Raw genomic sequence first — 12,097 nt, forward strand, 5'->3', positions numbered from 1 at the left:
AGAGAAAAAAAGAGAAAACAGTAAATTATCCACATGGAAAAGATTGAATTGGTTTAAATTTATTAAGCAATTTTTTTTCTTTTGCTTCTTGCAATAGGCCTTTTTTAAAATAAAATAAATCTAAATCAGTCATGCCAGTGAAAAATTCAATCTTCGAATCGTTTCTAATTACAACTTGAAAACTGCAGCAGAGAGAATATTTGTTGTTTATAAATGAAATCAAATGTGTTATTTTCTACACCAACTTAAGCCTGATGTTAACAGTGAGGGAAATGTAAACGAGGTCATGTAAATATACTAAAACACAAATGAAGTAATAAAACAGCAGAATATGGATTGGTTACCATAACAACTCAGGATGTGTAGACTCCAGTTGTCTTCATACTGATGGTGGGTTTGAGTCGCCCTGAGAAAGACAGTAGGCTGTATAGTTATCTCCCAGATCTGGTGTGATCCTAAAACTATACAAACTACTACCTCATCCCAGAGCTCCCAGTCCAACGGAACCGGTCCCTTTCGGGTCAAATGCTCCAGTTAGAGAGGCACATAACCGCTAAAACACGCTGTTCCAATTAATAAGTCATTAACTGTGAACCAGGTGATGCTAGCTCGCTAACCTGGACTGTTCCTGAACATGGGGAATTATGTAAACACATCCGGTTCGGTTTCAGAACCAGAAGTTCTCCTCGGCATTTTTGTGACACCTTTCGAAAAGGCAGGTGTCGTTTCTGGTTGTTTTTCCGCCGAACCAGGTCCGGTTGGTGGCAGCCAGTTAGCTTGACGTTAGCTCGAATTGGCGGTTCTCAGCTTCCCCACCACCGATCACTGTCACCTCCGTCCTCCCACACACAAACACTCCCTACTCCCACAGCGCTTCGCCGTGTGTGTGAGGGTATCCGTGGGCGTAAAAGCCTCTCGTTCCCCCTCCGAACTCCTCGCTTGTTGGTTCCGAAAGATCCAGCAGTGTTGTTAGATCAGGTCTCTATGTTCAGCCCAGGTGATTTAAGATCGCCTGCCAGGCTAAAGTCGCTTGCTGCACCTCAACGGCGTCCAGTGGAGGACCTCCACAGGAAATACGTCACCCGGGCTAACCACGTGACTCGGAAACACGTAAGTCACATTAACGGAAGTTTATTTTTTGTAGTTTTTTTTTACTTGTTTCGGCGATTATTTGTTGAAAACACAAAAAAATACACATTTAATCTTGTTCGCAACAGATTTTTATTTGTATTTTTTTTATTAAATCAGTGACGCAATTACGTTATGGTAAATCAAATATTTTCAAAATTAAACTAAAATGTAAGCATTTGGAGACGTGGCAAATAACTTGAAATTCTATACAAGTATTCACTGAACAAAAAAACGTGACAGGAAAGACTAAAAATAAAGATGGGATTACATGTTCAAATAACTATTCAAAAATACTTTAAAATTGAGATTTTTAAGATAAATAAATATGACATTCTCTCATTATTACAGTATTTAGCAAATAGAAAAATTTTTTGGCAAAATAAACATTTAGTCAGACAGTGAGAACAAATGTCTATTTTGAGTATGAAAACTTTTGGTCAATCTGTAGGTCCAAAGTAAGAAAAAAAGACACTGGACACAAACTGTCATTTTTTTTACTAAAAGAATAAATTTTATTTCAGCACTGTAAGTCATTTCCCAACCAGTACAAACATGACTGCCATCTTAGTCTCTTCCTGAACCTTTCCTCCCCTCCCTCTGTGTGATGAGACCACCAACAGCCAGACAAATAAAACTTTGAAAAAAAAAAGAAAATAAAAGGAAAACAAAATTGAAACAAACTTTCTTTGCTTTCTTTCCACAGACTGTCTGGTGCTTCCATAATGCTAACAATGACAAATTATACCAACCATAATTATAACAGCAATAATGATGATAATATTTCTATAACAATTATATCATGGATACATTTGAACCCTTTTTTATTTTTTTCGCTGCACAGGTAAGTTTTGGGTGGTTATAGGTACGGATGCATCAGGACACACGCTGCTGAAGATTGACCAAGGTGACGAGAAACGATCAGCCTGACTGGGAAAGTGGAGACGGTAGCGGAGGGGTCGGGGCGGGGTCGTTGTTGACAGGAGGGGGGGTGGCAGTGGCGGCGCAGAGACGAACCGTAAACAACCTTTTTCACCAGAACCGGACAGAAAACGGAGCGAATCGCGACTTGGTATGACACAAAGTAATACTGATTCTTTTCTAAGAACACATTTCACACCTCAGTTCTCCTCACAGCTGAGATCTTTGGAGAGGCAAGCTGGCTTTAACCGAGCAGAGGGTGGATTTTCCCTAAAACACCTCGCTGAGTAATTCAGCGAGGTGTTTTATACCATAGCTTATAAAATTAGGGCACGATAATTATTTGAGGGCCACAAAATGTATATACTTTTTTGATTTAAAACAGTTTTCTGATTTGAAAAACATTTCCCTTTTACCTGGACAATAGTAAGAAAATCCATATTTTAAAAAAATAAAGAAGTGATTTGTGGAGAAAAAAGGAGTTGCAGATAATTGATTGTTGAGATAATTGATTGTTTTCTAAAACCTTTGTCCCATTTACAAAGAAATTGAATTACCACGAAAAACGGGGAACACTGTGTTCCCCTTTCTACTTTTAGAAGATTTTAAATCATTTTTGAAAGTCGTGAAAATTTCTCAGATTATTTTCTTTAAATGTTTTAAAACTCCAATGTTGAACTGGAAAATCACGTTTGTGCCATTTTGTAAAATGTATTTTATTGTGGTTAAACAGCTGCACAAAATCACTTCGAGGGCCACAAAATGGCAGACTTTGAACAATCCTGAGTTAGGGTTTCAAAAAATGTAGAAATTAATAATATGCTGGAGAAAGTTAGATTTTTGTGGATATGTAAAACTTTAAAAACATAATGCTGCCCCTCCCCCACCTGTTGCTGAGCACTGCAGGTGTTTTTCTTCCTTTTTCTTTGGTAACAAGAAACATAATTTTATAAATTTGTTTCTTCAGCTGCAGGCGGCATGCATCTCTAGTAGCTGACTGTAGCCTTAACAGGAGCTGATAGTCCAACTAATTGAATAGTTCATGTTTACTTTTTAGTGAAATAAGCATTTTAATAAAACTACATTTTTTCTTCTTGCTTTAATTTTTGATCAAACCCTCCAAAAATCTATTTTAACAGTAGCAATATGTAGAAATAGTTTTTCAGTTTCAAATAAAACTAAATTATATCATGTTATGCTGTTTTTGAGCCTGTATTGTAATATCAGAGTACTTTTGCATTGAATCAAACCCAAAGTTTCTTCTCTAAAGAATAAATCCTGTGTTTGTTTATTTATGAATTGTGAAATTTATCCAATATTCTTGATATGTTAAACTGTATGAAATGGTTCTAAAAATGGTTTTAATCAACGTCAACCAGAACATGTCTCATCATGTGTTTGTAGGAAAATTCACCGTCTGTCAGCAGCTTTGTTACCTTCAACAAGCCAAAGAGCTAAAAGGTGAGTCGGAGAAAGCAGAACAAATAAACATAGAAAAAAATAACTGAAAATTCCCCAGTAGGACCAAAGGTGTCTGTTTTTTTTGTGTCTTTCTGTCTCTGAGTTGCTGTGGAACGCCTCAATTTCAGTCACTGAACAGAGAGGGAATTTAACTGCAATCCGTTTGCTCAATCACAGTCCCGGCCCGCCTCTGCGACCGCCACCGTTAAACCTCAAAGACTTGTCAGATAAATCACACGTGCTGTAAAATATTTAAAGATACTCATCGTATTGATCCGAAACTCGTTGCTCAGGGGTAGACTGTTCAGGTTGGGAGAGACAACAGGTGGGGGAAGGGCAAGATTGGGAGGAAAAGGGGGGGAACATTGCAAGGCGTGCTTTGGTTCTCAGATGTTCACAAGAGATGTTTTGCTGCTTTGTGCAAGGGTGCAGAGAGTTCAGCTTGGACTGAATACGAGATCTTTTTTTATTTTTTTTAGGGATATCGTAAGAATCAAACATTATGCAGACGACGATTTTCAATTCGAGAAGAAGCGGGCAATATTTACTCACATACATAAGAAACGGTGAAGTGGTCTAAAGATGCCATATAGATACAGGTAAGGAGAATGGCAATCATTACAGTTCAAATCTCTAGGTTGGCTAAGCGTATTTCAGTACTAACTGAAGCGATGGTAGAAGGTTAAGATTAGAGAGATGTAATACCATTAAAAATAGTAAGAAAAACACATTTGCACAATTGAATAAAACAGTTTTGATTTTTTTTCTGTTTTTTTTTCTTTCCACTCTGGCTAGATACATACAGAAACTGATTATCAACGTTAATATAACCTTTACTGTTAGTCGGGTTGATTAAGGGCGGGGCAGCCCAGAGAGAAGAGAGAAAAGAGGGGGATAAAATAAAATAAAATAAAAAGATTTCTAAAGGACTAACAGGCAGAGAGAGAAAGAGAGAAATGTAGGGATTAACCTGTGTGTATTATATTTCTCCGTGTGTGTGTGTGCGCGTGTGTGTGTGTGTGTGTGTGTGTGTGTGTGTGGTTGCTTTTAATGCGTGTGAGGATGCATGTACTTCCTCGGAGGGTTGAGGAGTGTTTGAGGCAGAGAAAAGAAGTGAAAAAATAAAAAGGTGTTGTAACAAAAGGAGGGCGGGGCTGTTAGAGTAACAATGAGGAGAGAAGAAGAAAAAAAAAATCATCGATCAATATCTATCGAACTAAAACAGACGAGGACAAAAACGGGACACTACATCATGTGTTGTGTTGATTCTTTTTTAACCATACTAACTATAGTTTAACATCTATGTATCTGCGTGTTGTCAGTGTGTGCAGTTGCGTGCGAAGCTGACACATGGACCGTGTCGCGGTTTTCTTTCTTTTGCGTTTTTTTTTTGTGCAAACTTGCCTGCGTGGGATATTTTTGCCTGCGTCAGAGTTACCAAAGGTTCTCTGACAAACTGACGATCACTCGACTGCTGCACGCACGAAAAAAATAAAAACGTCAGCACAAAAGCAGAGAGAATGCAACTGAGTCCTGTCTGAATGTGGTGTGTGGGTGAATGAGTGTGTTTTATTTATATATCAGTGTGTGGCGTGGCGAGCAAATCGAAACAGGGCATCGTGTGGAACAGATAACGCTCTGGCTCGCCACAGAAAAATAAAAAAACAAAAAAGCCATCTGTACTTCTTATTATCTGTACTAATGTCAAAAGTTGAAAGCGGTTATGTCTCCTAGAAAACCTAGACTCGGTATTTCGGCAAGTGGAGCTCTAATCTCTAGTCTAAGTCTCTGTGTCTGTGTTTTGCGGTCCAGTTAGGCCCTGATGCTGCTACCTGACTCTACAGACACCTACGGCGTCTCTGACGAGCCGGAACCTCCGGATTCATTTGGAGCAGGTGTGAAAAGACGGCGCCGCTCGGTGCAACGCCGCTGCGGCCGACCGATTAATCGCCAGCCGGTAAACGGTCGAGTTCGGAACGGAGGGAGATGTCTGACGTGACTACATTGACGCGTACAGTCAGGGTCGTTGGTTTGTGTATTTGTTTTTCCTTCAGAAGAACTTCGTCTTTGTAACGGTTTGTGGCACACGACGATCGAGCACAAGTCAGTAATATAGTAAGAAAATAAGGTGCTTCTATTCTGACTTGCCTTTTTTTTTCCATGTCGATCTTTCGAAGTTCGGAGATTAAAAATATTCATGGCTGTCGTCTCTCGGCTCCAACTGCTTTCTGGGTTTGCTTGTACTTCTGGATCTGGTCGGTAGGGGGAGCAGGAGGGCACATTTCATCGTCTACAAACATTAAGTGCTCTAATTCGAAACGTTTCCGTGTGTTCGAGGTCTCAGGGCGTCGCGTGATGCGGCCCACAGAGTCTCCGTCGCGTTTGTGGGAAGGACTTTGGGGCAGCAAGAGGCTTCCTGTCGGTCTGAAGTGACTCAGCTCCAAGCCGAGGGATGGTGGGACCTGGAAGGAATTGCTACTGCGCCCATTTTTATTTATTTTGCTCACCTGAAACGGTGAACCTTACTGACATACACTTTGGATTGAAACTTTCAGTGATCTGAAATGGTTTTGTTGCAGGAGTCATGACTCCTTTTAGCTTCATTGAAAAGTTCTTGACTGACCTTGAAGTGCTGGAGGGGGGAACTCTGCTTGGCAGCCGCTTCCCCCCTCAAACTCCCAACATCTTCCATCTGTTTCTGGGCAACAACATCTTTATTTTTCATTTTTTGGCCTCAAGTCAAGAAGGTGCCTCAAAGTTTAGTTTTATTTCCATTTCGCCTGGTAAAAGGACTGTCCAGTGTGGTTGAATTATTATTTTTTTTAAAGACAAAGTGCTGAACCACTCTGTTCACATTCTGACGTCTCTCAAATAGATCTCTACCTTTTAAAAACGTACTTCTACGCATCATAAAGATGTATTCAGGAGCAGGGGACATCCCTGACAGAACGTCAATTCAACCGTACAGGGGCTTTATTTAAAATACAACAATAAGTGCTTCTGCTGGGTTAATACAATCAAAGCTTTGGGACAAATAGGACGAAGGGGGAAGGGGGCGATCTTGCATACTTTAGGGTTTAAGGTGCATAAATTCATGGGTTTGGGGGTTGGGGGGCTCTCTCAGCACATCTAAGCATTAGGCTATGCTACATAGGTCAAAGTAAGATAGCACACTATTGCCATGAAGTGCTCCAGTGATAATTAACCAATCGATCTATGTAGAAGGGGGATGGGGGATAGCTAGCACACATGCTAATACTTTGTGTTTGTGTGTGTGTAGTGGGAGTGAGGAGGGGTGTGGGGGTCACTGCACAGAAAAATGGTAAAACATTGCCATGAATCAAGAGTCAAAACTCCACAATTTATCTCGGACAAAAATCATCCTGATTGCTATGGCAACAGAGCACAAAGACATGCGGCGACAGCGCTTAGCAGCTAGCTGAAACCCCGTCCGATTAGCCGCCGCAAACGTAACATCAGTGTGCGGAGATTTTAAAGAAAGGGACCATTTAAGACGCTACATCAGAAACTATGTTGACGTGGTGATTCTGGGTGGAGGGGGGGCCGAAGCTTTAAGCTCTGAGTGGGAGACGGTGACGATCAGGAGCTGTTTTTTTCTGTGTATTTTTTTTTTTCCTTTTCGGAAGAATGGAAACGGGTTGGGGTGGGGCGCTTACAGACTCATGGAGAAACCCTTTCTTCATAAAACGATTTAAAACCACATGAGTAAAAATTAAACAGGAGCAACGGCTAGCTGCTTCAGTCTATCACGTGGCGCAGGAAGTGAAAAGGCGTCACTTCCTGCTCCGCGTGATTGTGCACGCAGCTAACGAGACGTAGGAGGGAGCTGGGGGCGGGGCTACAAAAAACAGGGGAAAGGCAGTCGAACACATAACTCTCAGAGTGGCGTGTCCCGGCGAAGGACGCCGTCACTCCTCCTTCTGTAGCGCTCCGTCAGACGGGCAGTCGTCAAGGCAACAGGGGGCCTCCACTTCCACCCCCTCTGATTGGTTGTCTCTGCTGGCTAAGGCACACGGGATTGGCTGGGCCAGCTCCAAGGGCTGGCCAATGGCGGAGGCTGCTGAGCTGCCATTCAGCTGCTGAGTGGGCACCTCGGGCGCTGAGCCCGCCTCCTCGGAGGGCTTCGTGGGGCTGGTGGGTGGGGGTGTCTGCAGCAGACAAAAAAACACATCAAATTAAATAATATTATCCCTAGCTGTTCTGCCAATAACCATAAAACCACTCAAATAGGAATTATAAAAATAAATGTTAGTTTATAAATCACTGAGCAGTTTAGCACCAAATTATATTCAATATTTGCTCCATTTCATTTTATTAAATCATAAATTCAGGATTGAAATAGATGCAGCACTGAAATGTTTTTGGTCCCTCAAAGATTACATCTATTTTTATTTTTTTTGCCACAGTGAGTCTTTCTGCTGTTGCATCAACCTTCCAGAACTCTCAGGTCTTCTGGTTCTGCATCCCCAGAACCAGAACCAAACATGGAGAAGCAGCATTCGGCTTCTATGTACCACAAATCTGGAACAAACTTCCAGAAAATCATTATTGATTACTGTTATTAATAATGTCTTGTGACAGTATTCAGCAGGTAAACTATGACAATCCATCCAGGCTTCATGAATCTCAAAGCTTTGGCTTTTGCTCTCCCACCTGGTCGTCCTTCCACCAACTTTTCCCACTAATATGCTTGGACACAGCCAGTGTACTCCACAATGCTCTTTTGCAGCAGAAACCAGCAAGTGTACACTATGATCGTAACATTTTTGTAGTAAAGTAGATTATTTTTATTCTCATTGCAGATGAACAAAGTTAGTGAAAATAAATGCTTAAAATGAACTTTATGAATTCTTCTGGGATCTTGATGTCATACCTGTGATCTGTTGGCAGCTGGTTTTTTCATCCCCTTTATTTTTGCTGGAATCTCTTTACCCCGCCTGCACAGAACAAAAAGAAACACATTTTAAAAGAAATAGTTTTTAATCTTTTCAACACAACCACTGTCAGCAGGACTCTGTGAGCTTGCACTCACTTGTTGCCAATTTGTAAAGATCAACTGTTTTTATGTGCATGACAAACTACTGGATGACTGATCATAGCTAAGAAGATAATATGTCTGGTGAACCTCACCCTTTTCCGGCTCCCACCGAGACCACCTGCATGTTGAACCCTCCTCTGCCGCGGAGAGGCTTGTTTCCAGCCCACTGGCCCACCACCATGCCGGCGATCTCCAGCTTCCCTCCCTGAGGCGGGATGGACTGAATGCCTGGGCAGAGAAAGAAACGCTGATCAAAGTTGGTCATAAAAATCTACAAACCTCATCGGAATATCTGATTTTGTGGTGCTGTTAGAAGTATTTGTAGGATTATTTTAGTAATTGATTATTCTGGCGATTAACTGAACAAAAAAAAATAAAAAATTGGCACATTCTTTGGATTCTTCATTCAACCACTTAAGTTTAATTTATATTAAAAAAAAGACATTAAAAATGCAAATGAATAATTAAAATACTTTTAATAAGAAAACAACATGTTATTGCCTAAAAGTCAATACAAGCGTTCTTTTAGTGAACACTTGTACGTGCAAAATTTATAAATTTTTTGCTTCATTACTGCTTTGAAAATGTTCTGATTAATAATTGTATTGCAAAAGATGTTTTTTAAAAAAAACAATTTTAAATGGATGACGCTAAAACTGCAACTTGATTAGTTCTGGGTAGAACATATTTACAGACAAAAAGTTTTCTGTTTTAAATGCAAAATGTGTTTATTTTAAACTTTGAGTGAATTTCTGCTCTGACTGTGGTGTTGTTTAAGCAAATTACCTTTTTACTTAAGTGTTTCCTCTCCAGTTAATGATTAATCGATTACTAAATTAGTTGACAATTATTTCAATAATCGATTAAATCATGAATAATCAGAATAATCGTTTCAGGAAGGCCAAGCCAAATATTTTCATTTTATAGCAAAAGTAAATATCTGTTGCTCAGGTTATTTATGACAACCTCCATCTAGCTTGTGATCATTTTATCAGCTGCGTTTTCCTCCTTTCCACACAAACTGACCTTTTAACCTGTAATTTTGAGCTCATGTTCATTCAAAGAGTCTGCAGAACCGTGTGTGTTGAACTGGAGCGTACCTGGGAAAGCTCTGGGTCTGTGTTGGCTGGGGTGATGAGGATGGTGCGGGTGATGAGGGGGCATGCCGCCCATGGGGCGAGGCGGGTAGAGAGGCATGGGGTAGAAGGGGGGCACCATGGCGGGGGGCAGGAAGGCAGGAGGCGGCAGAGGAGGCGGAGGGGGAGGAGGACGAGAGAGGTTGATGCCCTCGAGGATCGCCTGCCGCATCTTCTCCACCTTTGACACCAGCTCCTCCTGCGGAGCAGAACGATGAGACGCTGGATGAATCGAGCTCAACATGTTGTCAGCTGCAGACGGTCGTTTGGTTTTAGTAGAAAAAATCACTGATTGGTGAAAGAAAGATGGAGTCGTGCCTGTGTGAAAATGGCTGCAACTAACAATTACTTTACCAACATTCAATTATTCTGACGATTAATTAGATAAATAAATTTATACATTCTGCTTTATTCATTGAACAACAAGTTTTTTTTAATACAATTTTAGAAATAATTTGAAAGAACCAAATAATTTAATTCAATTTTTAAATAATAAGCATCTTATTGCCTACAATGCAATAACAGCATTTCTCAAGTGGTCATAGATTGATTCATTTTGTATTAATCATTAATATTTAGATACAGGTGCTTAGCAGGAGAATTTGAACCAGGTGAAGCTAAAACTGGGAAAACACATCAGGCAAAGATTTAACTTTTTTTTGTACAGTTTTGATTTAATTACTGCAGTGAATATGCTATTAATTCAGCAAAAGGCCTTTTTTAAGTCTGTATATTCCAGTTAATTACTAAAGGGATTAATAAAGTTAGCTATGGGTAGCACATATTTACAAATGCAGGTTTTTCATCTAAAATACAGAATTTATATATTCTTTGCACAGTTTTGACTTAATTGCAGCCCTCATGGTGTTGCTTTTTTCAGCAAATGACATGTTTTACATTCTGTACACTCCAGTTAATCAATCAATTGCTAAATTAGTTAATTATTTAAATAATTGTTAAATCATGATTATTCTGATTGTTTCAGGACTGCATATGCATTACACCTTGTCTCCAGTGTGTGAAGAAACTAAACCGAAAGCCCTGAGCCATGTTTATTGCCCCCCGCCTCGGTCTCTTACCTGCCCCTCGCACATGTCCAGCAGGGCGGCCCGGTCGCGGGCGGCCCGCGCCAGTTTGCTCTGGAAAAGTTTGCCGTCAAAGAAGCCCCAGGGGCAGCAGTGTTCCCATGGCAACGGCTGGCCGCAGACATCATTGATGAACAACGCCGTGTCGACGCCGGCCATGAAGAGAGCAGCCAGCTGCACGCCGCGGGCGTCCACCTTCTCCACCTGACGGACGACACGGAGAACAGAACGACAAAATAAAGAAACATGGCTGCCGCAGACCAAAAACATGAAAATATGTTAAAAGAAGTTGAATATTTGATCATTAGTGCAAACTGAATGCATAGAAAACTGTAATTTTAACAGCTTGTTAATGGGTAGCTTCACCTTTACATTCAGCCACAATGTAAATGATGGGGCCCAAAATGAACTGTGCTTCTTTTCAATCGGGTCGAGCCGCTTCAGTGTGAATTGATTTCTCTTTTGTTTCATGACAGACTGGGAATAAAAAAGTGACTCGTCACCTTGAGCTCCTGCAGCTGGTCGGGTTCGTAGAGCTGGCTGGAAACGGCCTGGGCCAGGAAGGCATCGAGCTCGTGTCTCTGGAGGATCCGTCCACCAGGCCACTGCATCATATACCTGAGAGGAGAACCAACCAGAACCGGCTTCATGGAGCAGCAACAGAAAACCAACAGCTGGGTCAAAACCAGATGTTAGGAACAGGAAAATAAATATTATCTGGTTCAGGGGTGTCCAAACTGAGGCCTGAGGGCCATTTGTGGCCCATGAACTGAACTTACAGTTCAAGACTCACACAACTGTGTTCCATCCAGCACAGCTTGTTTGATGCAAAATGGAGATTTTTAATTTTTTCTCATGGTAAAATTATTACCGGCATATGCGATGAAGTTGTTTGTGTGACTCAAACTTTTGCTTTACAGGAAAAAAAACCTACATATAATATTTGAGATTAAGTAGTTCTGTAAGTAGAAACTTATGACCCATTATTAACATATTTAAGGAAAACATATTTTTTATTAATTTAATACATTTTAAAGCCTTAATTTTAGTTGCATTAATTTAAAACTTTTTAAGGATGTGCAGACATCCTGTAATAAGTACAGACTTTTACAGAAAAGTCTATTTTTTTGCACCCAAAACAACTTTTAATTTATTTTACTTGGCTAAATATATTTATTTAAATATTTTCCTCTATACCTCGAGCAGTGTTTCTCAATTCCGGTCCTCTGCATGTTTTAGATGTGCCTCTATTTCAGAACAGCTGATCCAAATGATTGCATTCCCTCTTCTGCAAGCATCAAGTACTG

The 12,097-nt window shown here is 40.5% G+C and overlaps 1 protein-coding gene across 1 annotated transcript in view; it reads right to left on the reverse strand.

The window, feature by feature from the left end:
- Nucleotides 1-4,280: 4,280 nt before the first annotated feature.
- fam120c (family with sequence similarity 120 member C) overlaps nucleotides 4,281-12,097 on the reverse strand; it is a 24,916-nt gene continuing 17,099 nt past the window's right edge. The window contains exons 12-17 of the mRNA XM_007542414.2: nucleotides 11,294-11,408; nucleotides 10,785-10,994; nucleotides 9,670-9,904; nucleotides 8,662-8,797; nucleotides 8,405-8,468; nucleotides 4,281-7,679 (exon numbers count right to left, since the gene is read on the reverse strand). Of these exons, the coding sequence (XP_007542476.1) occupies nucleotides 7,440-7,679; nucleotides 8,405-8,468; nucleotides 8,662-8,797; nucleotides 9,670-9,904; nucleotides 10,785-10,994; nucleotides 11,294-11,408 (1,000 nt within the window). The 3' untranslated portion in view covers nucleotides 4,281-7,439. The remainder of the gene's footprint in view (nucleotides 7,680-8,404; nucleotides 8,469-8,661; nucleotides 8,798-9,669; nucleotides 9,905-10,784; nucleotides 10,995-11,293; nucleotides 11,409-12,097) is intronic.

Source organism: Poecilia formosa, unplaced genomic scaffold (assembly GCF_000485575.1).
Source record: "Poecilia formosa unplaced genomic scaffold, Poecilia_formosa-5.1.2 Scaffold688, whole genome shotgun sequence".
NCBI classification, from domain to species: domain Eukaryota; kingdom Metazoa; phylum Chordata; class Actinopteri; order Cyprinodontiformes; family Poeciliidae; genus Poecilia; species Poecilia formosa.